General features: G+C 33.6%; 1 protein-coding gene across 1 annotated transcript; it reads right to left on the bottom strand.

The window, feature by feature from the left end:
- Positions 1–20,997: 20,997 nt before the first annotated feature.
- On the bottom strand, positions 20,998–27,288 carry TBL10 (trichome birefringence-like protein (DUF828)). The gene is made up of 4 exons (XM_028252347.2): positions 26,333–27,288; positions 23,898–24,287; positions 22,617–22,775; positions 20,998–21,793 (listed from the first exon to the last, which is right to left on the bottom strand). Exons 1-4 carry the CDS (start codon positions 26,773–26,775, stop codon positions 21,418–21,420), a joined length of 1,368 nt encoding a protein of 455 aa, XP_028108148.2. The 5' UTR covers positions 26,776–27,288; the 3' UTR covers positions 20,998–21,417.
- Between the last annotated feature and the right edge of the window lie 145 nt (positions 27,289–27,433).

Raw genomic sequence — 27,433 nt, 5'->3', positions numbered from 1 at the left:
AGACATAATCTAACGTTTGTAACTTACAAGTATTTTGAAATAGATAGACAAACTAACTTCGACATAGATGAGAAGTCATGATGATGAAAATACCTAAAGCCTAAACTCCAAGGGGTCTTGTTTGGTGGGAGGAGAAGGCAGCCAAAGAGCTTACCACTCAAAAAATCGTAACTTCAAATATCACGAAAATCAAATATCTCAACTTTGAGACTACTAGAGGTTTGTCTGACCATTAATTTTAGATTTTTCAAAATTATAATCACCAAAAATTGGTTTGACCATTAATTTCAAAATTCTAAAATTATAAATTAACCTGAACACCTAATTAAAAAAAAAAACTCCTAAGGCCCTAGTAGAGCATGTGATTGTGAAGAGAACAATAATTCAATGAAATGCGGAGTGCATTGGGGGGTCAATAATCCATACATTTATTAACTCATATGGGGCATAATTCAACACAATAATCTTCTTGGATCTTGACATTTTCTTTGCTAAAGTTCATAACTGAGGTGCAAGTACTTTGCTCCTTTTTCTAGAAAGCAAGTAGTTATCAATTATGGGTGTGAAGAGGCCCACACACCACGTGGTTGGCTGGAAGGGCATAGGAGGTAGTCTCAGTATATGAAACTCTTGTAGAAGTCTAGGGAGGTCAATTTAGATTATAAATTTAAATAAGAAAATAAATGAAAATATGTATAAAAAATGTGTAAAAAATAATTGTATTTTATTCATATTTTATATATTTTTTTCTTTTTTAAATTTCTATTTAAATTTATAAACCAAATACAATCTTACCGTCTTAAGTGGGAGTGTAAAGGTTAGGTTGAGAGAGAGCGAGTTTTGTGTTGTCTTTTTTTACTTTTTAACTTTCTCTTATTTTTATCTTTACTAAATTATTTTAAAATTATATTAATTTTTTTTTTTACTTTTCAGAATCATCTTAGCAAAAAATTCTTAAAAAGTAAAAATAGAAATCTAAATAAGTTCACACCAAAAAAAAAAAAAATCAATTTTGAGAACTTTTTAAATAAAATTTAATTTATTTTCATTTTTAATGATTTTTTTAAAATTGATTTTAAAAAAAATTTAAAATTGTCCAGTAAAGACAGATTAAAAAAATAAAAAATAAAAAAAATTTGATTCAAAGTTCAAAAAAGTTTAAAAAAACAAAAATAAGTGGAAAAATTAAATTGACTTCCTAATTTTAACCAAATGAGAGTAACTAGCAAGTCAGAGTCTTGAGAATAATAACCCTAGCATGTCCCTTGAAGCCTTCAGGCCCCGTTTGTTTTGGGAGATATAATGGAAGGGATTAATAGTGGAGAGATTAATAGTGAGGGGATTATTAGTGAGGGGATTAGTAGTGAGGGGATTGATAATGAGGTGATTAGTAGTAAGGAATTGTTAAATTATTTTTATATAAAATAATAAAACAAATAAAAAAATATAAAAAATTAAAAATTATATTTTAAAAAAAAATTCCCATATATAAAAAATAAAAAAATAAAAAAATTTCTAATCACCTCACTATTTTTCTAATACCATCTCTACCTCCTCCTTACCAATCCCCTCTCCAAGGGTATTACTAATACCAAGGGACTAATAGTCCCAAGGCGTTCTCCCAAAACAAACAAGGCTATTACTAATACCTTGGTATTAACAATCCCAATACCCTCTCTTTCACCCAAAAGAAACGGGACTGTTCCACCATCTACCATAGGCTTGACTGTTTCTTCTCGTGGGTTGTCATCAGAATCGTACTCTGAGTTTTAATAAACTAACTAGATAAATTACATAAGCCCACGCAAGCTATTGGGAAGCTAATCACTTTGGAAAAACATGTTGGAAAAATAGTACTAAATTATTTAAAAAATATAATTTAAAAATATATAAATAATTTTTGGATAAAATTAAAATTGAAATTAATTGACAAAATAACAGAACAAAACTTACAGTATATAAATAGATAAAACCTGATCGAGTCGATTGTGTGATACTATTTCCTTAATACAGATCCGTCCTCCCACCAGTACTTAGGATTCAATGGACGTCTATCTCCCAGGATACAACGATCAATGTCTTGCACTAGCAGCACTACTATTGCAAGCCTAGCCAATTTCGCTGTACATGTACTTTCTTTATAGAAAAATTACACTCAGAAAATATGAAGAATCAATGCAAAGATAAAGAGAAAAATGACTAATTCTTTTTTTAACCGAAGTGAGGGAGATGGAATTTATAGACTTCTATGAGACTTTTTGGAAAGGTTGTGACCCTTTAAAAGGACACACTTTCCAACTCAAAAGATACAACCATTAGAGTAAATTTTAATTCAAATTTTTCAACAATCTCCCACATGAATGAAATTTACGGAAACGACATGCAACAACATGCAGACAAAGAGAGAGTACATTAAGGAAATACCCTGCATCGGGATAGGTAGCTTTTGGTTTTGAACCTTCTCTGGTGAAAGCCTATCAGACTTACTAGCTAATCAGTGGACGTAATGCCTTGAACTATTCATCTGTTTGTGTAAGCCAAGACAATAGAATTCACACAGAGTATCTCCAGACATAGTTTACTTCTCACAATTGTGCCTGTTTTGGCCTTGGGCATCTCCTGGTATTTCATGAGTGCTTTAGAGAATTTTGCCTTATCGATTCTCATAGAAACGACCCCTTCACACTCATATAGGTGATTCTTATTTTAAGTCACTTAAATACTCCTTTTGAAAGACATTCGTCTAGGGTTTTTCAAAATATAAGTGATCATTAAAAGCATAGCTTACCCTAAGTTCCCTGCATACAATACATGTTGTAGATATCACTCTCATCATAGGAATGGATAGGAGTTAGACTTCTTTAGTGATTTCTGGTGAGCCACACATAATTCAGTTGTCCTTTTGAACTTAGTTCTTGGGATTATATATCATTGAGTAATTAGTGGATACATTATATTATCCTTAGACAATATTCACAACTGAAAGCAAATGTCCTACGGTGTTTAAGTCTTTGATTACATCAAGACTTACCGTTTCTCTATGTCACTCCCATTTTCAAATAATAAACATAGAGTTGTTCTTTAGGAGTTAATGAAACCATTTTTGCTTCTACTCCAACTTTGTTTTATAAAAAAAATTAAGATTCTTTGTGGACCTACAATCGGAACCATAACTTTGGTAAAATCCTCTAAGCACCCCCACATTTTAAGTATTCCAAGGAAACGTAATTTCTCTTGCTGGTGTATAATTACACAAAAATATTAATACACCCCCACAATTTTGAGATAAATCAGAATATATCAATAATTGGCTTGCTTGAACAAGATGTAAAATTGCTTTGTGAATATAATCACAATACTAATTTGTCAAAAATACAATTAGACTTTATAACTTTCTTTTGCAGTACAAAGGAAAAATGGCTAATACCGGTTGTGACCACAACACTTTGTCAAATAACATTTCTTTAGCCATGCATTGTTTCTTTTTGTTTATTGCAACCTTTAATTCCAATCTTAACATGGAATAGAAATATTACATTTACATCTTATTTGTCTTATCCGGTATTAGTGACTACGTCGACAATTACCAAAGCGTCTTCCACTCATGAAATATTTTAACTCATATAATATTTCATTACGGAGTTATCGGTTACCACACCAATTTTACAGTCATTATTCAAAAGAATAGTTAGATTTTCTCTTATGTCAAAACACATAAGTTCACATTTTTTTATCAACACTTTGATAAATAATTGACATCCATTTATAATATACCACATACTAAATCGATATATCAAATATATCAATTAAAGACATCAAATTACATTCAAAAAATTTTCCCAAGTATATAACATATACTCCATATTTTTTCAAATTTCAAGAATTCACAAACCAAAAATCATACCAGATTTTAGAAATTATATCTTGATTTTAAAAACGCATTCTTGAAAACTTTCACAAAATATTTGTCAAATATTTGTGTTTTTCCTTAAGAGGAACTTGAGATACTAACTTATAAACAAATATACATAATTGAAATTCTAACAATTATAAAATTTAAATGCATAGTATTCCTCAAATAAAAGTTAATCATGGTCATACTCAATCGGAACAATTAGAATCATTACACTAACCCAATAATATGTCATTACTATTGGACCCAAATCTAAGCCCAGAATATTTTGAATGGTACCAAATAGATTGGCCCATATCCAGAATCTAATGACAAAAAGAAACAGCGATTTAAAATAAATCATCACACCGATAGTTTTCTCCAATTGTACATGTTAGACTTATTAATTTTGATGATTTATTTAATTATATTTTAAATTTATTTGAAAGAGAAAAATAGAATCAAAATTTATTTTGATGATTTATTTGAAAGAGAAAAATATAATTAAAATTTATTTTGATGATTTTATGTTTTAATTTATTTGAAAGAGAAAAATAGAATCAAAATTTATTTTGTCCCATTATTTCTTACCTAAAACTTTTATCCTAAATGTTGTTAGAATGTATTTAATATTTGATTAAATCAGAGGTTCAAACAGTCCAAAACAAAAGTTCAAACAGCCCAGCACAGCAGCAGGCCAAAAAGTTCAAGTGAAAGATATTCAAATTAGTAATGATGAAATAGAAGATATTCAAATTAGTAATGATGGAGTGGAAGATATTCAAATGAATACAACGGCTATAAGTTTCATTATATATACCAAAACATCTAATGTAAACAAGTTACAAAAAAAAATCAGAAAATATTCTTTGATCTATAATCACTCACATCTATTCTCTGAAAAATTCTCTGAGAAGTGTTCTTTAATTTTTGTTTACATCCTCTTTTAGAAATTATACACAGAGACGTATAGCTTTAAGCCTATTTTTCCTATGTGAGGTTTACAGAAAAACTAGAGTTTCATTTTGTATATCCATCTGGGAGAGATATTTATTATAAGCTTTCTTTAAAAGCAAAAATACCACTTCATCTTGTAAAAGTGTTGCAAACACTGTGTTCTTGAAATCTTGAGAGTGATTGTGAACCACCTAAGATTTGCAAGGGTTTGGGTTTGTGAAGTCTGTGTAAAATCTATGGAGGATTGCTCCATATTTATGAGGTTGCTAGCACCCTTGTGAAACTAGAAGATAGTGGAAATCTCAAGTAAAACTTGAGGAGTGGATGTAGGCTTAGTTGAAGCCGAACCACTATAAATTTGTTTGTCTCATCTTCCCTAATTTTTTCACTTTCCTACTACTGCTATAGCTATCTAATATTCATGTGTTAATCATTTGATTTACCCTGTATGTTAGTTATACTTCATTGTTATTTTGCTTGATCTTTACTGCTAAGTTCATCATTGTACTTGTTAATAATTTGTTGTACTAGTAGTTAATTTTATTGGGGTATTATTAATTTTAATTTGTAAAAACCTAATTCACCCCCCTCTTAGGTTACTTTTTAGGTGACAGTACAATAATTGCCATGACCAATTGATTTGGTGTTTTGCATCAAAAGCATTGACATAAAATTTCATTACTAGTCTATTGACAACCAGTGAGTCTCACCAATTTATGTCATGAGTTTGTTAAAAAACATTTCAAAATCATCAAATACCTTCTTTAAAATATCAGGAAAAACCATTGTGCTAAACACACAAACATGCCATATTTATATATTTATTTTAAATTAGAAAATTTAATTTAAAACATTTCCAATTGTCTTTCCAAAATGTTGATCATTATGTTCAACTAATAAACGACAAAAGAATTTCCCTTATAAATAAATAAACCATTAGATTTGATATTTGGATGATTGGATTATCCAAACTTAATTCAACGATTAAAGACCCAACTTAAATTCCAAACAGTTTGGGTTAAGAATGAAACGGCACCTTTGAACGGAACACCAACATGCCGATTGGTTTCTTCATTCTCAACGAAGGAACTGGCAATTTCTGCACCACCACTTCGCTGACACAACTTCTGATTTCGTTCTTTGAAGAACACATGACCCTAATATGACTCTGAGCTCTGCAATTTATCTTCCGAATGGTGCCAAGTCACAGGAAGGGTGGTGACAGAGCATCTGCAGCGGCTGCCGCCGTTGCTCGCAAGCAATGGAAAGTCAGCGATCTTGTTCTCACCAAGGTTAAGGGCTTCCCGGCCTAGCCTTCAATGGTAAGTGAGCCAGAAAAGTAGGGCTACTTGGCTGATTGGAAGAAAGTACTTGTTTACTTCCTTGGAACCCAACAAATGGGCCCTTATACGCCTCGAACATACCCGGACACCATGGTGTTCCAAAAAACTCCATACCTCTCGAGCATTCTATTAAATAAGTACTGGGTAGGTTTGATTTTCCAAACTTGCAATACATGTTGAACAATGTATTTAAATAAAAAGTGCTTAGAAGGGTCGAAATGTGCTTGAAAGTTTGAACAATTAAATGCAAATCTATCTTCTCTTAGTTTGGTTCTTTTTCTGACTTGATTAAACAAAAGCATTTTTCTGTTTCTATAACAGTTTCAAACTGCCTTTGACAAAACAAAAGTACCACAAAAGTCACAATTCAATTAATTCCCAAAATAAATTGATTTCTGATCGATTCAAAAGCACATATAAGTTATAACCGGAACTGATTTAACAATCATAAATCTATTTAATAACAATTCTGAATCACAAAACAATATTTGTCCAAAAATCATAAACATGGACGAATCTGTCTTAAGATTGTCGGAAAAATAGTACCAAATTATTTGAAAAATATAATTTAAAAATATGTAAACGATTTTTGGACAAACCAAAATTGAAATAAATTGACAAAATAACATAACAAAACTTACAGTACATAAATAGATAAAACCTGATCGAGTTGAGTGTGTGACACTCTTTCCTTAAGACAGATTCATCCTCCCACCGGTACTTAGGATTCAATGGACGTCTATCTCCCAGGATATAACGATCAATGTCTTGCACTAGCAGGACTACTATTGCAAGCCTAGCCAATTTCGCTGTGCATGTACTCTCTTTATAGGAAAACTAGACTCAGAAAATATGAAGAATCAATGCATAGATAAAGAGAAAAATGACTAATTCTTCTTTTAACCGAAGTAAGGGAGATGGAATTTATAGACTTCTATAAGACTTTTTGGAAAGGTTGTGACCCTTCAAAAGGATACACTTTCCAACTCAAAAGACACAACTATTGGAGTAAATTTTAATTCAAATTTTCCAACATAACATATTAGGCACAACTAAGAATTAATACATATAGCAAAAGCATTATTAAACAAAAGAACAACGAAGAAAATTGCATGCCAAACATTTTTCATTAATACAAGATAAATTAAAATCCAAAACTATAACCAGATAAAACTCCAAGTATCGTTATTGACTATAGTTATTGAGTTTTTTTTTTTGGGGGGGGGGAGAGGGGAAGTTGAAAACATTTAGCAATTTATTTAAAATCAAAACACATCATGAATTAAAAAAAAAATCAATAATCATTGAAACAACATTATAAATTACTTTTAGACTGCCCCATTAGAAGATAAAGATAAAACACATACCTAAAAAACTACAAGCCACAGAATTTATGTAGCTTCGAGCCTTAATAGAATCAAGACCAAGAACAATTATATTGAAATCATTGTAAAATACAAGCTCTTTGTCCTCAATACAGCAAAAATGTGGTACAATATTCACACCGGTAACTCTTTCCATGACACGTTTTGTAGCCACCTCAGCCTTTGGCTTTCCAACGTCTCCAAGCCTATGAAGGCAAGATCATTATTAAAAAACAGTTTCTAACAAGAAATAGGATTGTCAAGGAAAGTTAACGAAAGAAAAATTTTAACTTCATTTGTATTCTGCAACAGCTGAATGTCAAATTTTTTGGGTCAAGCTTGTACGAATTTTATTGATACGGAAAAGTGATTAGTTTGTGATCTGCATCTTTCAAGCAATTGATGAGGAAGAAAAAAAGAAGGCAAATGATTGATCAAAAAAATGACAGAATCAATATGCCCTTACTACTGACCATTTTCAAGATATTATTGCAATTTCAGCAAGTTTAATATTGTGATGATTATGAATCTTATCAACTAGTTTTAATTCAAACATATTCTTATGTTTGTAACTAGAATTACTTCCATTATAAGTTGAAAGATCATTTCACAGTGGCGCTCACTCATTTTACTTCTCATTGGTAAATTTCAAGAAGATGCAAACATCGTTTCGGACAGGTCATCATCTGGAAATTGAGGCTCGTAGCCAACCTCCCCAATAAAGAGCCAATAAAACCAAAACACTAAAATCAGATAGAACAAGATTTCTTACAATCATTTCAAGTAAACAAGAAGGGTGATTTCAACTGTTAATAATCAATCCTTAATACACCTGCAAACCCACTAATAGACACTGCTTTGAGTAAGGATTCAGCTAGATTACTCATTTACTCATCCACATATTTATTATTATTGTATAGTTGGGTGACTGGGAGGATGGATCCAGATATGTTTGCTTTTTTGGATTTTGTAGATGATTTGATTGGTTAGATGTTCAGCCTTTTGGGGGCCTTGGTTTTGTATTTTTTTAGCATCTTCTTGATGCTTCTAGTAAAAAATTATTATTATTATTATTATTGATGTCACATTGATGCCTGAAGTGGGTAAGATTGATACAGACCAAAATGAGTAACCCTTTTCCTTTTTCTTCTTAATCTCACCAATCACTACATTCAAAGCTTCAGTATTAGAAAAGAAGACATCTTAGAAGGCAACTTAAGTCCTTAACAAGCCAAATACCTTTACATAAGAAATTTGAAGTCTCACCACAAAAGTCTCGGCAAAACAATCTCATCCCAGACCTTCCATTCTTACTTGCCCTCCACCATGGGACATCCTTGTACTCTTTGCATACTGGGGGCATCATAATGCACCTATAATATAGTTTCATTTAAATTTCAAATTTCACTTTTTCTCCCTATAACTTTAAAAGTATTTTAATTGTTGGAAAATAATGGTTTTTTCGACAACTTTAACGGAATTAAAGTGGGATCCAACTGCCGGTTGAGGTGGGTCTGAGTGGTTTGGTATTCTCTCAAGTGAGAAAATTACAATATAAAAATGATGGGCCGAAACCATTGAGTTGTAAATGACAATTGTCTCATAAGGTGGGCATCAATAGAAATTGGGCTTGGGCCTAGGCTTGGATTTGGACTTAGGTTTAGTCTTGGTCTGGACTAGCCTAGGCTTGTGTATGTGCATATGTTGGACTTAGGCCTCGTTTGGGATGTTACTAAATTAGCCAATTAGTCAAAAAGTTACAAAATTAGCCAATTAGCCAATTAGTCATATCAAAAAGTCAACAATTACGGCTTCTCTCTACTTTTTGCACAGCTTTTCGTAATTAGTTAAAAAGTCATCCCAAACATACAAGTTTTTTTTACTTACCTCTTAGCCAATTAGCCCAAAAGTTACTAAATTAGCATGTTCCCAAACGAGGCCTTAGTCTTAGGCATGGGCTAGATTGTGCTATGCTGGACTGGGCTTGGCTTGTGTATATGTTTTAGACTGGGTGTGGATCAGGTAGTGATCCAATACCCGTATCCATTTTACTACCCATCTAGTTGGATTATTTAAATAGCATTATATATATATATATATATATATTTATTCAACCTTTGTAACTCTCATCTTTTGATGATAGAGTTGATGATCATTATGCATATGGGAGTTTTGCACTTTTATAACTTTAGCCCTAAAGGCTATAGTTGATGGCCATTGATGCTAGGTTTTATGGTAGCCTTTATGGCTAAAACCTCTTTCCTATAAGTATAAAAAGGGTATTTCCCCTCCGACTTAGAAGAAGAGAAGAAGAGTTTTTGAGAGATTTTGATGGAAAATAGAGATGTTGTTTTGAGATTAAAAAAAAAAAGTTGGAGATGATTTTTTACACTAAAGAAAAATTTTCCTATATTTTGCTAGTCCCTTCTTTGGTTCTTGTTAGAGAGAGTGCAACCATTATCAAATTCGCCACAACTAATAGAAGGTACTTCTACGTTAGCTCAGTCTAAACCGTCATATCCTAAGAGACAGAAGTCGACGTTCTTCTAGCACCCATGGTGAGGCGGCTAATCTGTTTTAAGGACATTGTGGTATTACACAGGCTTCGGTTTGCTTCCTTCCACTAGTTTTATTTTATTATGAATTTTTGTAAATTCTAGCATGTTTTTGTTCTGTAATTCAAAGTAGTTGTTCAATATGAATCTATTTATTTTATTTAAGTATTCCAGTTATACAACAAGCCAACATTAATTTGATCATTTCATATAAATTATAGATTAAAATTAACAGTTTTAAAATATTTGTCAATTTTTTAAAATGTATACATAAATAAAATTAATAAAAACTTATACGAAAAGACTAAATTAAAATTGAACCTAAAGTGTATGGATCAAATTATTTAAATTAAAATAATACGAATTAAAATGAAATTTAAACCAAATTATAAGGATAAATAAAAAAATAGAATTAACCCTTTTTGTAGTTTTCATTGTTGTTGTTTTTTTGCTTTTGGTGTGAAATAGACAAAACATTATGAATATTAATTAAGAAAAATAAAAAATTGAGAAACTAATTGCAACTCAACAGTGAGAGTCTCAGCCATAATTTTACTTGCATTTTTTTTTTAGTTAATTTACAATTGGTACATTTTTATTTTTGAATTTTTGGATATCTCCTTGATTAATTATAAACTTTTTTTTGTATTGATGCCTTATTTTAATACATGTAAATTTCTCAAAGATTTTATTTAATGAAAGAATTTTATTGAAAAATAATAAGAATAAAATTGGGGAATTTTTTTTAAGGTCCCTGATATTAAGATTTTATTAGATAAATGACATACAATATTTTCATAGTAGTTAAGGTCCCTCACATTTCTATAGAGAAAATTCGATTTAGAGAAATTTTGCCAAACTCAGAGAAATTTCACCCCAACTTAAAAATTTTCAATTTTCACAGAGAAATTTCTCTGTGATCATACCAAAGAAGTTTTGAAATTTCTTTAAGTTGGGGCTGAAATTTCTCTGAATCGGGTGAAATTTCTCTGATTTCACAGAGATATTTTGAAATTTCTTTGTGATCATACTAAAGAAATTTTTAAATTTCTCTGAATCGGATGAAATTTTTCTAAGTTGGGCAAATTTTCTTTGTAAAGATATTGAAGGACCTTAGCTAATAAAAAAAAAAAAATCTTAGACCTCTCCTACTACACAAAATTATAGAGGGATATTTCACTAATTTTCTCAATGAAATATCAAACATATCAATCGTGGTTTTATAGTGTGAATAATTTTGAAGTAAATAAGTGTTTGTTAACATTGAGTTTAATTTTTTAATTCAAGACCACACAATAATACGAATCTTATTTTGATTATTTGATCTATTATTTTTTTTAGATTTTTTTATATTCATTTAAGAAAAACTAAAAATAATAATTCGCTAATTGTAATCACATTATTTAATCTCATTTATTTTTCAAAAAATTCAATTTTCAAAATCATATTTGAAATCTATTTAATTTAATATAAATATGATAAAATAATGTTAAGCAATTATCAGGTTAGTTTGCTTTTTTTTATGAATAATAATTTATACATTGTGTGATATGATCCAAAAAAATCAATCAATTAAATTATCAAAATATGGTCAATTTGGATTGTCAAAATAATTTATACATTTATACACAGACCAAGACTAAACTAGTCTAGTCCACAATGAATTAGAGACAAGTCTATTCTTAATTTTTAATGTTGGATAGAACCTTTTGTTGGAAAATTTGGTTTATAAGGCTTATTTTGGGCTCATTTTGAACCCAAAATTGAGTGAGCCCCGAACGTCTTTTGGGGCGGGTCCGAAGAGGTGACGTGTTCCTTGCCGCGTGGCAAATCACACGATGAATACGGTTCGTCAAAACCATTTATGAGTGAATGGGGAGTTGACGTCATTTTCGAATTCGAGGAATGGACATTTAAAGATTTAAATGTAGGTTTCCTTTTAATGAGTTGTCTCACATTGAAACTTTAAGAGAGCTTTTATGTGTATATAAGCTCTAGCCTATAACACTTGGGTTGGGTCCTAAGGGGCACCCAAAGTTTGTAAAAGGGAAGAGTTACGGACAAAGTGAACCTTAGCCCAAACCATCACATGCGCGCGCCGCCGTTTGGCCGTGCCGGGCCCGGGCGCAGGTTGTGGGTCAGGTCGATTCTTGTATTAATTTTTTGGACGAAATTCATTTGAATTTTTTCAAAAATTATTGCAGAAAAATTTAATTTAATTCCAAAATTGAATTTAAATTTTTTCTGTCTTAAGATTGTTGGAACAATCTTCTGTGTAAATAAAATAAATTGAAACTAAATCAAACAAAAATAAATAAATAACTTACAGAATTTATTTTGTTGAACCAAACGAAAAATAAAAGACCAAGTTGAGTGTGTGACACTCTATCCTTAAGACAGATTCGCCCCGCTCTGGTGCTTATGGTTGAGTGGCGTCTATCTCCCAAGATACAATGATCTTCACAAATTTGTAGTAGCACTCCAAACAAATTTGTACGGCGAACTAGAACCTTGTGTTCTAAACTTTCTTTAATTTTCTCTAAAACTAAAATGAAGAATAATGCACCAAATAAGCAAAGTAGGACAACAAAAGAAATTTTTAGACTGATTTTTGGATGCCTTAAACACTGTTGGAATGTTGGTATTTATAGGCAAAATATCTGACCCGAATAGGTGCTAATCTGAAGTGAACAAGTGAGAATTCAAACTGGACAGATTCTGTTTGAAAATCAAACAGATCTGTTTGTAACTGCTGCACTGTTTCGGAAAGATTTGAACCTGTAACAACAGATACAATTACTGTTTCAAAACTGTAACTGTTTGGACAGTTTAAGAAATTTGAAGCTGTCCAACAGATTGAATAACTGTTTAGACAATTTTGAATCTGTCCGGTAGGAAAAAAACCTATTCGAAAATTGCAACTATAAAAATTTGAATTTCAAATTCAAATTTGGAATTAAATTCCCGCAATAATTTTTGAAAAAATTCAAAAGAATTTTGTTCAAAAAATTAATATTAGAACCGACCCGATCCACATCGCGCCCGGCACTGCTCGGCTCGGCCAGACAGACGGCAGCGGCGGCGTGCGCACGTATGGTGGTTTGGGCTAAGGTTCACTTTGTTCATAATTTCTCCCTTCTACAAACTTGGGGTGCCCCTTGGAGCCCAACCCAAGTGTTGTAGTGTAGAGCTTAGATATATAAACAAGCTCTCTTAAAGTTTCAATGTGGGACAATCCATTAAAAGGAAACCCACATTTAAATCTTTAAATTTGTTCAATTCCATGAACCCGAAAATGACGTCAAGTTCTCATTCACTCATAAATGGTTTTGACGAATTGTCTTCAACGTGTGACTTGCCATGCGACAAGGAACACTTCACCTCTTCGAACTAGGAATGGCAATGGGGCGGAGCGGGGCCGGGCTGGGGATCGCCCTCCCCGTCCCCGATCCCCGACGGTAGAAACTCCTCCGGCCTCGACCCCGACCCCGACCTCGACCTCGACCCCCAACGGGGAACCTATCACCGGCCCCACCCCCGCCCCCTAACAGGGATTGGGTTTCCCCGACCTCGGAAATTCCCCGACCAAAAAAAAAAAAAAAATTCAGCCCTAAATCTGATTCAAATTTTGGTCCCAAAAATTTCAGTCCCAAAAAAACTTCAACCACAGATTCATATTCAACAACAACAACATATCAAATTTAATAACAAGATCAGATCATCATCATCAACAGATTTAAATTAAAAAAAATAATCTGAAAATCTCATCATCACCAACAAGATCTGAGTACAGGTCTAACAGATTTAACCACAGATTCATCATCATCAACAGATTTAAATTAAAAAAAAAATTATCTGAAAGAGGGGCGACAGTGAGAGGTCGACGGTGGAGAGTCGCTCAAAGAGAGACAACTGTGAGAGGCAACTGTGAGAGGCTGCGGCAAGGTCGACTGTGGCTGTGGCGAGGTCGACGGTGGCTGCGGCGAGGTCGACGGTGGCTGTGGCGGTGAGTTCGGTGGTGGTGAGAAAGAGGCGACTGTGAGAGAGAGAGTTGAGAGAGAGAGGGAAGAACGAGAGTTGAGAGAGAGCGAAAGAGAAGAATGAGAGAGTGAGAGTGAGAGAGTAAGAGACCAGTGAGAGAGTGACCACGGTTGTATAGGGTTTGGTTTATTGTTTATATATATGTATATATATATCAGAGGTATAAAAGTAAATTTACTTCGGGGAAATTCGGGGCCGGACTGGGGGTTGAACACTGATCACCGTCCCCGGCCCGAAACAGATCGGGGATTGATTTTCAAATACCGTTTTCTCCTCGTCGAGGGTATTTTTCGAGAAAAAACCGCTCAAATTAGGGTCGGGGTCGGGGATCCCCGTCGGGTCGGTTTCAAATTGCCATCCCTACTTCGAACCCACCCCGAAAGACGTTTGGGGCCCACTCAATTTTGGGCTCAAAGTTGGCCCAAAATAAGCCTATATAAACCATTTTTCCAACAATCGGCAAGTGGTTGTTGCGGTTGATGCCTGGAAACATACCGATTTTCTTTGTCGGAATTCCATCTTGAACGAACTTGACAACACATTATACAACGTCTACAGTCTTATCAAGACAGCAAAGGAACTTTGGGAGTCGTTGGAGAAAAAGTACAAAACGGAATATGCCGGCTCAAATAAATTTGTGGTTGGCAAATTCCTAGACTTTGTAATGGTTGATTCTAAGACTGTGATCAGCCAAGTTCAAGATCTCCAACTCATTCTGCATGACATTCACGTAGAGGGCATGTCTCTCAGTGAATCCTTCCAAGTTGCAGCCCTAATTGAGAAATTACCACAAGGCTGGAAGGAATTCAAGAATTACCTCAAACACAAGCGCAAAGAAATGTCTTTAGAAGAATTAATTGTGCGTTTGAGGATTGAGGAGGACAACCGTAATTCTGAAAAGTGGGCTGGTAAGCATCTTATGGAGTCTAAAGCAAATGTGGTGGAATATGCTCTAAAAACCAAGAAACGAAAGTCTTCTGGAGAAAGTTCATCACAAGGCTCTAAAGGGGGAGGGAAATTAAAAAGTACAAGTTTAATGAAAAATGTTACATCTGTGACAAAGAGGGACATCGGGCTAAAGATTGCCGTAGCAAAGGCAAAAGCAAAAGCAAAAGAAGAACAAGCAAAAAGCCTGCTCAAGCCCATATGACTGAAGTGGACAATATTTCCAATGGTGTAGATGACATCAATCTTTCTGCAGTTGTCTCCGAGGCAAACCTTGTCGGAAATCCTAAAGAATGGTGGGTGGACACTGGTGCCACTCGCCATATTTGTACTGACAAAAAAATGTTCACATCTTATTCTACAGTGGACAACGGTGAGCAAATTTTTATGGGCAACTCCTCAACTTCCAAAGTTGAAGGACAAGGAAAGATTGTACTTAAGATGACATCAGGAAAAGAACCCACTCTCAACGATGTGCTGCATGTACCGGACATTCGCAAGAATCTTGTTTCCGGATCTTTGTTGAGTAAGAATGAGTTTAGGCTAGTATTTGAGAGTGATAAATTTGTACTTACTAAGAATGGGATGTATGTAGGGAAATGTTACATGTCTGATGGCCTTTTCAAATTAAATGCAATGATCGTTGTACCCTTAGTTATTAATAAAAATACATCTTCTTCTTACTTGCTTGAGTCTTCAAATTTATGGCATGGTAGACTAGGACATGTTAATTATGGATCTTTGCGTAGATTAATTAATATGGAATGTTTACCCAAATTTGACATTGATTCAAATCATAAATGTGAAATTTGCGTTAAGGCAAAATTATCCAAAACTCATATTCATTCAATTGAAAGAAGTACAGAACCACTTGAATTAATTCATAGTGACATTTGTGATTTTAAATCAATTCAAACTAGAGGTGAGAAAAAATATTTTATCACTTTTATAGATGACTATACTAGATATAGTTATTTTTATTTAATTCGAACCAAGTATGAAACTTTACAAAACTTTCATTCAATATAAGAATGAAGTTGAAAATCAACTTGGTAAGAAAATCAAGAAACTTAGAAGTGATAGAGGTGGTGAATATGAATTACCTTTTGGTGAATTTTGTAAAGAACATGGAATAATTCATCAAACCACTGCTCCTTACTCACCTCAGCAAAATGGAATTGCTGAAAGGAAAAATAGGACTTTAAAGAAATGATGAATGCCATGTTAATAAGTTTTGAATTACCTCAAAACTTGTGGGGGAAGCAATACTTTCTGCTAACTATATACTTAATAAAGTACTCCGAAAGAAAGTGAATCAAACACCTTATGAAATGTGGTTTGGAAGAGGACCATCTTACAAATACTTAAAAGTATGAGGGTGTTTGGCTAAAGTGGCTATTCCTAGTCCTAAAAAGACTAAGATAGGTCCTAAGACCATTGATTGCATTTTCATTGGTTATGCCAAGAATAGTAGTGCATATTGGTTTTTTATTCATAAATCAGAACATTCCGAAATGCATATAAATACTATTATTGAATCTCGGAATGCATCTTTCTTTGAACATGTATTTCCAAATAAGACTGGACAAGAGACTAGTAACAATAAAAGATCTCATGATGCTACTACTAGTCAGGATCAAGAACATGATCAAGAACAAAAGTTAGATCAAAATGAGGAAGAGGAACTTAGGCGTAGTAAACGTGCTAGAACTTCAAAATCTTTTGGTCCAGATTTTCTAACATATCTGCTAGAAAATGAACCTTTAACTTTTAAAGAAGCTATGTCCAGTCCTGAGGCTCCTTTATGAAAAGAAGCTATCAATAGTGAAATTGAATCCATATTGCAAAATTACACTTAGGAATTGGTGGGTTTGCCACCAGGTTGTAAACCTCTTAGGTACAAGTGGATTTTCAAAAGAAAATTGAAAGCGGATGGATCAATTGACAAATACTAGGCAAGACTTGTGGTCAAAGGTTTTAGACAAAAAAAATGTCTTGATTACTTTGACACATACTCAACGGTTACTAGAATAACATCCATTAGAATGCTAATTGTCATTGCATCTCTATACAATCTAGAAATTCATCAAATGGATGTGAAAACTACTTTCTTAAATGGTGAGTTAGATGAAAAAATTTACATGGAACAACCATAAGGTTTTTCAATTCCAGGAAAAGAAAAGAAAGTGTGTAAATTGGTTAAATCATTATATGGTTTAAAACAAACACCAAAGCAATGGCATGAGAAATTTGACAAGGCAATGATGTCAAATAGATTTAAAATTAATGAGTGTGACAAATGTGTTTATATTAAAAACACAGACAAATGTTATGTCATTATATGTCTTTATGTAGATGATATGCTCATCATAGGTAGTAATAATGACATGATTAAAACTACCAAGAAAATGTTGAATAAATATTTTGACATGAAAGACATGGGCATTGCTGATGTAATTCTTGGTATGAAAATTACCAAAACATCAGAAGGATATACTTTGTCACAATCTCATTATATTGAGAAAATACTTGACAAATTCAGCAAAGATGATGATTATCTTGCTAGAACACCTGTAGATGTTAATTTGTTTCTATCTAAGAATGTACAGGAAAGTATTTCTCAATTAGAGTATGCCCAAATTATTGGAAGCTTTGTGTACTTGATGAACTACACTCGCCTAGATATAGCTTATGTAGTAAGTAAATTAAGTAGATATATGAGTAATCCAGGAGTAGAACACTGGAAAACAATTATAAGGGTTCTTAGATATCTTCGATTTACTCGTAACATTGGGCTTAATTATACTAGATATCCAGCAGTACTTGAAGAATACTGTGATGCAAATTGGATATTGGATATCAGAGATTCAAAATCCACCAGTGGGTATGTCCTTACTCTTGGTGGGGTGGTTGTATCTTGGAAATCTTCCAAACAGACTTGCATTGCTAGGTCTACTATGGAATCAGAGTTCATAACTTTAGACAAAGCAGGGGAAGAGGCAGAATGGCTTCGCCACTTCCTTGAAGATATTTCAATATGGCCAAAACGGGTGCCTACTATATGCATACATTGCGATAGTCAATCAGCAATAGGTAGAGCACAGAGTCATATGTATAACGGTAAGTCACGACACATTCGTCGTCGACATAACACCGTAAGGCAACTACTCTCTAATGGAATCATTTCCATTGAATATGTGAAGTCTAAAGGCAACATAGCGGATCCACTAACCAAAGGGTTAGCAAGAGAGTTAGTTAAGAATTCATCGAGGGGAATGGGACTTAAGCCTATAAAATAAGAGTTACCACAATGGCAACCCAACCTAGTTGACTGGAGATCCCAAGATTTAGGTTCAAAGGGACAACCGAGTTGTGAATGACTCAGAAAGATCACTGGGGAGTCCAACTCCTACCCATTTCTAGGATGAAATAAGTGATGACTGCAGCGGTTTAGGTTAAGTAATACTTTTAATGATTCTTATATCTAGCTAAACCTAGTGGAGTATGGAAGGATACTCTTCATAAGAATCACCTATGTGAGTGTGAACTGGGCCGGTTCTATGAGATTTGTGAAGGGCTATAATTCCCTAGAGCACTCATGAAAGACCAGGTTGTTCAGGGCCAAAATGAACACAATAGTAAGAACTAAATTGTGTCTGGAGATATACTGTGTAAGTTCTATTGTCTTGGTTTACACAAACAGCTGAACAGTTTAAGACATCATGTTCACTAGTTAGCTAGTAGATCCAATAGTGTCTCATGATGGAAGGTTCAAAGCCAAAAGCTACCTATCCTTTGCAGAATATTTCCAATTTCTGTACCCTCTGTATTTAGATCATGTTGTTACATTTTCTCTCCGTCAAATTCCATTCATGTGGGGAATTGTTGGAAATTTTGGTTTATAAGGCTTATTTTGGGCTAACTTTGAGCCCAAAATTGAGTGGGCCCCGAACGTCTTTTGGGGCGAGTCTGAAGAGGTGACGTGTTCTTTGTCGCGTGGCAAGTCACACGATGAAGACGGTTCGTCAAAACCATTTATGAGTGAATGAGAAGTTGACGTCGTTTTCGGGTTCGAGGAATGAACATTTAAAGATTTAAATATGGGTTTCCTTTTAATGGGTTGTCCCACATTAAAACTTTAAGAGAGCTTTTATGTGTATATAAGCTTTACCCTACAACACTTGGGTTGCGCCTCAAAGGGCACCCCAAGTTTGTAGAAGGGAGGAGTTATGGACAAAGTGAACCTTAGCCCAAACCACCACACGCGCGCTCCGCCGCCGTCCGTTTGGTCGAGCCGGGCCCAGGCGCGGTTGTGGGTCGGGTCGGTTCTTGTATTAATTTTTTAGACGAAATTCATTTGAATTTTTTCAAAAATTATTGCGGGAAAATTTAATTTAATTCCAAAATTCAAATTTAAAATTTTTCTGTCCATATTTGATGCCTTTTCTATCCGAATTCTAAACTGTTTGAACAGTGTTATAACTACCCAGCAGTTACACATCTGTAATGTAACTGCCGAACAGATTCAAAATCTGGACAAACTGGAGCAGTTAATCTGTTAGGCAGTTTGCAGATCTGTTTGATTTTCAGACAGCACCTGTTCAATTCAAAATCCCACCTGTTCACTTCAAATTAGCACCTATTCGGGTCAGATTTTTTGCCTATAAATTTAGACCATTTCCAACAGTCTTGGGCACCAAAAATCAGTTTGAAAATAATTCTTTTGCTGTCCATACTTTTGTTTTTGGTGCATTATTTTTCATGTTAGTTTTAGAATAAATTTCAGAGAGTTAAAACACAGGTTTGGTTCATCGTTCAATTTGTTTTAGAGTGCTACTACAAATTAGTTAAAATTATTGTATTTTGGGAGATAGACGCCACATAACTGTAAGCACCGTAGCAGGGCGAATCTGTCTTAAGGACAGAGTGTCACACACTCGACTTGATCTTTTATTTTTCGTTTGGTTCAACAAAATAAATTATGTAAGTTTTTTATTTTATTTTGTTTGATTTAATTTCAATTTATTTTATTTATACAGAAGATTGTTCCAACACCTTTAAAGCTTGTGACACAAAGGGTCAATTTGTGAACATGGATAAAAGTCAAATTTTTACTTTTAATTTATTTTGGGTCATATTACTTCTTTATTTTTTACAAAATTTTTTTTAAAAAAATAAAAATAAAAAAATCCATTTTTAATCAACCTCCCAAAACAACTTAGAGGGGGAAAAAAAAAAAAAAAAAACTTGGAATGTTTGCATATCTTTGTAAATTATTCAAAATGTTGGCATATCTTCTTCCAATCCAAAAAAGAAAAAAAAGAAAATAATCTGAATTTCTCAAACTAATTTTTCCATAGTTGCAACAGTTGTTTATCATGTTGCACAAAATCTACATCCAACAAATGTTTCAAATAAAAAAGTGAACCGATGGATTTGACTACGTTTAAAGTGGAATCTAGAAGAAAACAAAATATGCAAAGTCTTATTTTTTGACAACTTAACCCCATGTCATCTAAAATGCTAACCACAAGTCTTATTATTGGGCCGAGTCGGATTTAAAAGTTCGTTTGGCAAGTTGATTTTGAATTTTTTTTGGATTAAAACAGTCATAAAAAATAAAATAGATTTTTTAACTTAATAAGACAAAATATGACATTCAATTCATAATCATTACATTCTTTCTCTTACAAAAAAATTAAAAAAGTCAAAAATCATTCCCAAATCAGACTTTTTAGCCCCCAAGCTAAAATAATCAAATAAGTCAAAAAATCAAAAAGTCAAAAAACCAACCTTCCCAAACGAACCCTATGCAATCTTATTTTTCTACAACTTAGAACCCATATCATAAAAAATGCTAACCACAAACCTTACTGTGGAGCCGAGCAACTTTTCACATGTAAAACAATGACTATTGCCAAGTGAGCTTTGTATTCTACACTGAAAAGTATTACATACATTACATTTGTCCATGATACAAGTTAAATATAAAAAACAAAATTTGCTACTTACATTTACTTATTCTAAATCCCATATATCGCCCTATAATCACAACAGAAGGAATCAAAACGTTTTGCCCCTATTCTGAAAAATTTCATAGAATTTCCCGTATCTTATTCCAAAAAAATCCCATTCCACCAACTTGCCCTAAAAATTGAGCTTCTCTTATGTTCAAGAACCGAAAACCTGACCAAAACCGTGCTTCCGCTGTGTCTGATCTCTCTCCAACAACATGTCAATTCTAAGAGCTTCAAAAAACTCAATTTCCCACTCTCCTTCTCCTTTTCAAGTTGGCAAATAAATAAGATGCTCTTCACCAATCATGATGGTGCCAGAAATGTAGATGAATTCCACATGCGAACAGTCTCACGTTTTAAAAATAACGTGTAAAGTAGCTCATTCCATGCATTGGGGACTCCAGGAAGACACCAGTGGCTGCAGTCCTGCCTATGGAGTGGAGCAGGTCCCTCCTTGGGACCCAGATAGTATAGAGATGAATGCCCATCTTTTCTTCGTGAAGACATGATCGTAATGTTCAATATGTCTAATGTTTCTAACTTTGATGTGTTTGAGACAGATGATAATACATCAAGAAATATGCTGTATCGAGCCCAAGTTTGGGGTGGAACCAATGAGGAGCCTAGCTCGGGTAGTGTCTCCAAGTGGCAGCTTCCCCCGGTTCTCCAATCACCACCCCTGTATATTCCATGTCACATTTATTAAACAAAGCAAGCAGATTGTTAATTCAAAATGAAAGCAAGATATGCACAGATATGAGGATCTATGGCAAAATTAAAAAATATAATTTATTTTACACAATCACAATCACTAAGAATGACATGACAGTGGTCTTTTTGCAAATAAGAATACATCTTGATGTGTTTAAAGTTTTACAATGATAGGCCCACAACTTAACACAATTCAACAAATCATTCTATATATATTTTTTGTTTGTATATCGCTACCCTAATGACAATAGATAAGAAAGTGCTATGGTGGTGTCCACCTCATATTCGTCCATATGATATGGAATTGTAGCCAGTGAAAACACCATTCAAGAACTAGATGGAAAGTAAATTAAGCTTGTGAAATTTGGTAGTTGAAACAATCCGGTCACAAGACCTAAAATCAAAATGCCAAGCAATGTATAGGGAAAATGGAAAATCAATCACATGCATATAGGTCGGATTGTATAGGTAAGAAATATGGATCTAGAGCTTGAACTTTTGTACATGAAAATATTATAAAAGATGCATGAAAAAAATGCTGAAGAATTTGATTATTCATTTTTTGGTTTCACTATCCATCCCCAGCCATAAAAATCAAGCAGTTTCATTGCCAAGGCCATATGATTAAGGTCATAGTCCAACAAAAGCCCAAATTCACATTTCAATGATCATTACTCCTTAGTTGGAAATCGACAGACTACTTTTAAATCAACAGATTTTGTTTGAGTTCAAGAGAGGAAATAAAATAGACAAATATAAAAACTAAATGAAAATATATTATAGAAACCAACCTGAAATGAACGGGGGAATATGTGCGGAAAAAAACCTGGGTCTTGCTTGTATTCACTTCACGGTGTATCCAGTCTATCACGGTATCTAAGGACTTCCTGTATGCATTGTCAACTTTCATCTCCATCTTCACCTCTGCTCCTTCTTGGAAGTAACAACCCCTGATCATCATGTATAAATCTTTAAGTCGGTATGCATTTTAAACTAACAAAACCAGAGAGGCACATATTGCTTCCCCGTAAATGTGACGTGACTCTGTAATCCTTCCCAATAATTAAAATCTTTAATCTTCAACCCATTTCTTCATAGCAAGAGTGCACACAAATATCATTACAATTTGAGTTATTTATAGATGAACAGACCTGTCAAATCATTTTTGAATAAAAACTTTGATTATCACTCTCCAATCATCATACTCTCAAGTTCAATGGGATTAACTTAATACATCAAAACACAATCTTAGCCAAAAGCATGGGCATTTTAGTCCTTTCCATACAGGGCCTTGCACTGAGAGATTAAACATATAAACCAAACCAAACCAAAATATTGCAAACTAAATCATGATAATAGATGCCCACTGGGCACAAGAGGACAAAATTTCAACTCAAAAGAAAGAAAGGGTATTTCTCCAAAGCAAGGCTGTTAAATTCACAATTTCTTATTATTCATATACCCTGAATGTCACATGGTCTAACTATATATCCAATTGCACTTCTAACAAATGTTCAAAGCTTCATCAATGCAGAGTCCATTACACATTCTCTAGTCTATCCGGAGGTGATTAATCATGCCTTGAGGCACTCACCAAAAGGATAGAATCATTTAGTATTGGGCCATAACCTACGTTATGTGTTATATGTTATATGAACTCTTCAAAATAAATCAAATATCCGTGTCAAACACTTGGACACTTGGATAAGGGTGTAAGATATGTGTCCGATACTTCCCATTGGAAACAACTTCTATAACACTTGTTATAAAATGAGTAAAATGCATTTTTGGCACTTTGTTACATAAAACATCATTTTATCCCACAAAATACATTAATTAATTAAAAAAAAATATATGACCATTTTTTGCCAAGTCGGCTTACCATTGAATTTTTGGACATCATTGCCTATGGAAAAGTAGACATAAATTTGTGTTTTAGCCATTAGCCCATTCCCAAGGCACGATTCACATAATTCATAGAACTTGTAAAAACCGTCCAGTTGAAAAGTTCATGTTGGAAAAATATATGCAAATAAAGATGACAGGAAGTAGTTTCTAGAACATCGCATTACCCTCTTATGGTCTTCTCATAATTCCACCAATGCCCTGTGTTGAACACAAGCACATCCGCATCTCTCCACTGTGAAGAGCTCCAATCCATTTGATCTAATTTGAGGGTAGTTTTTATTTTTGGCAGAGATTTAGCAGGAGGTCGGCTCTGCAGTACAAGAAATGGGGCCCGGTAGTACTCGACAGTGCAGTTATAATCCCTAAACTTGAAGACTAAAAACCCTTTGTGTTTTGTGATCGGGCTTCCATTCACTTCATATATGGAATCCTTATTTGGAACTGCAGAAGAAAGCATGCATAGTAGGGATTCCCATTGGTTTCTTCCGATTGAGTCTCCAACAAATACTAACCGCTTGTTCCGCAATTTCTCCAACATCACTTTTGCATTAAATCTGTTTTCAAGTGATCAAGAAACATAAAAAAGGTAATAATTATTAATTTATTTTCCTAACTACATCACAGTATTAATTATTCTTCGTTTTTCCATTGATTGAGATAGTTCAAGAATATAAGCAATGTAATAAAAAACGTAAGAACATGCGTAAGAAGATATAGTGGATGTAAAAAAAACTAGCCAATTATTTGATCTCTCAAATTGCCCAAAAAAATCCCAACCCATTATTATATCTAAATAAAACCCAAATAAAATAAAGAATTAAGTAACCTAAAAAAAATTTAAGTTAAATTATGCATTAAGTCTGCTTCAACTTTCAACAAGTGACAAAAGATAATAAAAAAAATTCATTATTATTCCTTCTTCAGAGGAAATGAGAACTCCCAAGACTTTGGGTTGAGTATTGGGGAGGAAAACATAAATACAATTATATTACTGCCATCACAAATACAAAGCAAAACATAAGACATCTGATGAATCAAAGTGAATTGAAAAGATTTGCACAAACCAAACCAAACCAAGCCAAGCCTTAAGCCCCATCAAGATTTGCACCAAAAAAAAAAAAAAAAAAAAAAAAAAAAGAGTGAATTGAAGAGAGAGAGAGAGAGTAAATTTCACCAACAAACTAATATTAAAGTCTAGCTAATCGCCAAATTCACGTAAAATGTTTTGGAAACGTAAAAGAATTTTGTCTTCATTGCCAAAAAGCTTCATATATAGCATCATCCTTGAGATACCGAAAGAAAAAATCCAACAATTAACAGAAAGTCCACCTAATGGAAAACAGAATCATGAAATTTTGTCTTGTAGAAGAAAATGAAATTTATCTTCATTACTAAAAAGCTTGTATATAGCATGATAGCATCATCCTTAATTTCATGGACAAAGATACCAAAAGAAAGAATGAAACAAACAACTAACTGAAGAAAAAAAGAAAGGAAAGAAAGAAAGAAAGGTAAATGGAAAAGGGGCTGAAAAGCACCAACAGAACAGACAAAATTCATTAACCATTTACTCAACCACGACACTCTGTGATTCTACTACTTTCAATCCACTTCAAAACAGTTTACTTGAACAATAAGTAGCAGTTGATGGATCGATATTATGATAAAAAATTACATAAACTACCAAATCATGCTAATGTATGTACCTACAACATGAGATTAAAAAAAGGGGGGGGGGGGGGGGGGGGGGGGGCATCTACACATCAGTGGTGTGAAGAAAAATATTTACAAAAAAGAGATGACCATTATAAATATTAATAATTAAAATTACAAACTTTTTTCACTTTTTTGTAAATATTTTCTCCTGGACAATCAAAAATCCAAAACAAAACAGAACTCAAATTCCAAATGTATGCAACCATTGATGGTCAAAAAGAATGAAGGCAGAGAAATTTTTTATCCAGCTAATAAAACAATTAACTCCTCAAAATAAGTCATGCCTGGCTTAGTTGATTGGAGTTCTATGCTTCTTTAAGTCAAGTTTAAGAGATTCAAATTTTAATTTACTTTCTCCTTCCCAAATTTTCTCAGCAACCAAACACAATTCCAAGCAAAGAAAAATATTGAAAACCAAGTTTATGAAAAGTAAATGAAAAAAGCAAAAAGAAAAAAGGAGCACCAAAAGAAAAGAAAAACAATAATTAATTATTTATTCAGAGAAGGCACTGGTGACTCATCTACAAGTGACTTAAGAAAATAAAAATCTTGGTTAAAAATCCCAAACAGAACTCAAAGAATAAAAGGAAAAAGATGCATACCCAGAATTTTGTCAAGAATTATACCAGAATAGTAAACAGTGGTTGAGATTTTGGGTCCATGCATAGAATGAATGAAGAACCATTGATTGCTATTTTTGGCTAAAATTCTTGGTTAAAAAACTTAACCTCAAGAAAAATAAATCCGGTTTGCCTTAGTTGAATGGAGTTTTATGCTTCTTTAAGTCAAATTCAAGATTCAAATTCTAATTTACTTTCTCCTTCCCAAATTTTCTCAGCAACCAAACACACAATTCCAGGAAAAAGCAAGATTATGAATAAACCTGGGCAAGTTACAATCTTTGGGCTGCCAACGCCACTTGGTGTAGAACAAATCAGGCCGTCCATTCTCATCACACCTAAACCCCTCATCCAAAAACCTGCAATCTTTTGATTGATACAATGGATATGTCTCATCCCAAACCCAATCACCATCAAACACATCACACCCATCACCCTTTTCACTCAAGAACTCAACCCTTCGATCCTCAACAGACCCATTAAATTTCAGCAACACAAACTCCTCAGACTCTGTTGAAATTCGAAACCTTGTGGCCACAGCACTGTAATCCAAGTAAAAGAAGCAACATAGGACACAGACAGTTACAAGAAAGAATCCCAGAACGCCCAAAGAGGGTTCGAACAGTCTCAAACGCTTGAATTTCTTGAGAAAATCAGAGCAAATAGGCACTGTTTCCATGTCTTGGTGATATGGGTTGTTAGACATTTGGATTTAGAGTCAAAATTGCACATAAAGAAAATCAAGAAACAGAGCAGAGGGCAAAACAAAGGGAATTGGGTCTGAATCTTTTTTCCTTTTTGGGTTCTTTACTTGGTGTGTGAACAAGATGGGTGTCAAGAAAGCAAGGTAGCATTCATGGAGAGTAAAAAGAGAGCGAAATGCACACCTTCCATTGTTAATGGCTTCAGAAGAGAGAGAGTGAGAGAATGGTGATTAAATTTGAAATCCAGAGAGAATCTGGAAAGGTTTTTTTAGTGTATATACAAATGAGTACACGAACACTATAGAAACGGCCACACTTTCACTTTCTGGGTCGAGAAAACCGTGGGATTGAGACATGAGAGACAGAGAGAGAGAGAGGTGGGTCGTGACTCATGGCCCAATCGAAAGGAAAAGCATTGATAACGGACAAAAGAGAGACGTTTGTTGGTTCACTTTATCTCACTAGGGAATGTTTGGCACGCGCGGAATAAGAGACTGGATTTTTAAGATTTGGCCTAAAAAAGCAGTGTGCTAAAGCATCCATTGGTATCCATGTAAATTGTTTAGTAATTTGAATTGGTGAGGTTGGAATGGTTGAATGTATCAAAATAATGTTATTTTATATTTAAAATGATGGCATTTTTGTTTTAATACATCCGAG

Source organism: Camellia sinensis, chromosome 7, assembly GCF_055761805.1.
Source record: "Camellia sinensis isolate YWXY chromosome 7, ASM5576180v1, whole genome shotgun sequence".
NCBI classification, from domain to species: Eukaryota; Viridiplantae; Streptophyta; class Magnoliopsida; order Ericales; family Theaceae; genus Camellia; species Camellia sinensis.
This window is presented reverse-complemented; position numbering and strand designations above follow the sequence as displayed.

Excerpts from the sequence above, each read along its gene's own strand:
- TBL10 (XM_028252347.2), bottom strand. The coding sequence starts at position 26,775 with ATGTCTAACAACCCATATCACCAAGACATGGAAACAGTGCCTATTTGC. Across the intron at positions 24,288-26,332 it reads AAAGATTGTAACTTGCCCAG|ATTTAATGCAAAAGTGATGT; the intron begins GTTTATTCATAA and ends ACTTGAAAACAG. Across the intron at positions 22,776-23,897 it reads TATGAGAAGACCATAAGAGG|GGGTTGTTACTTCCAAGAAG; the intron begins GTAATGCGATGT and ends CATGATGATCAG.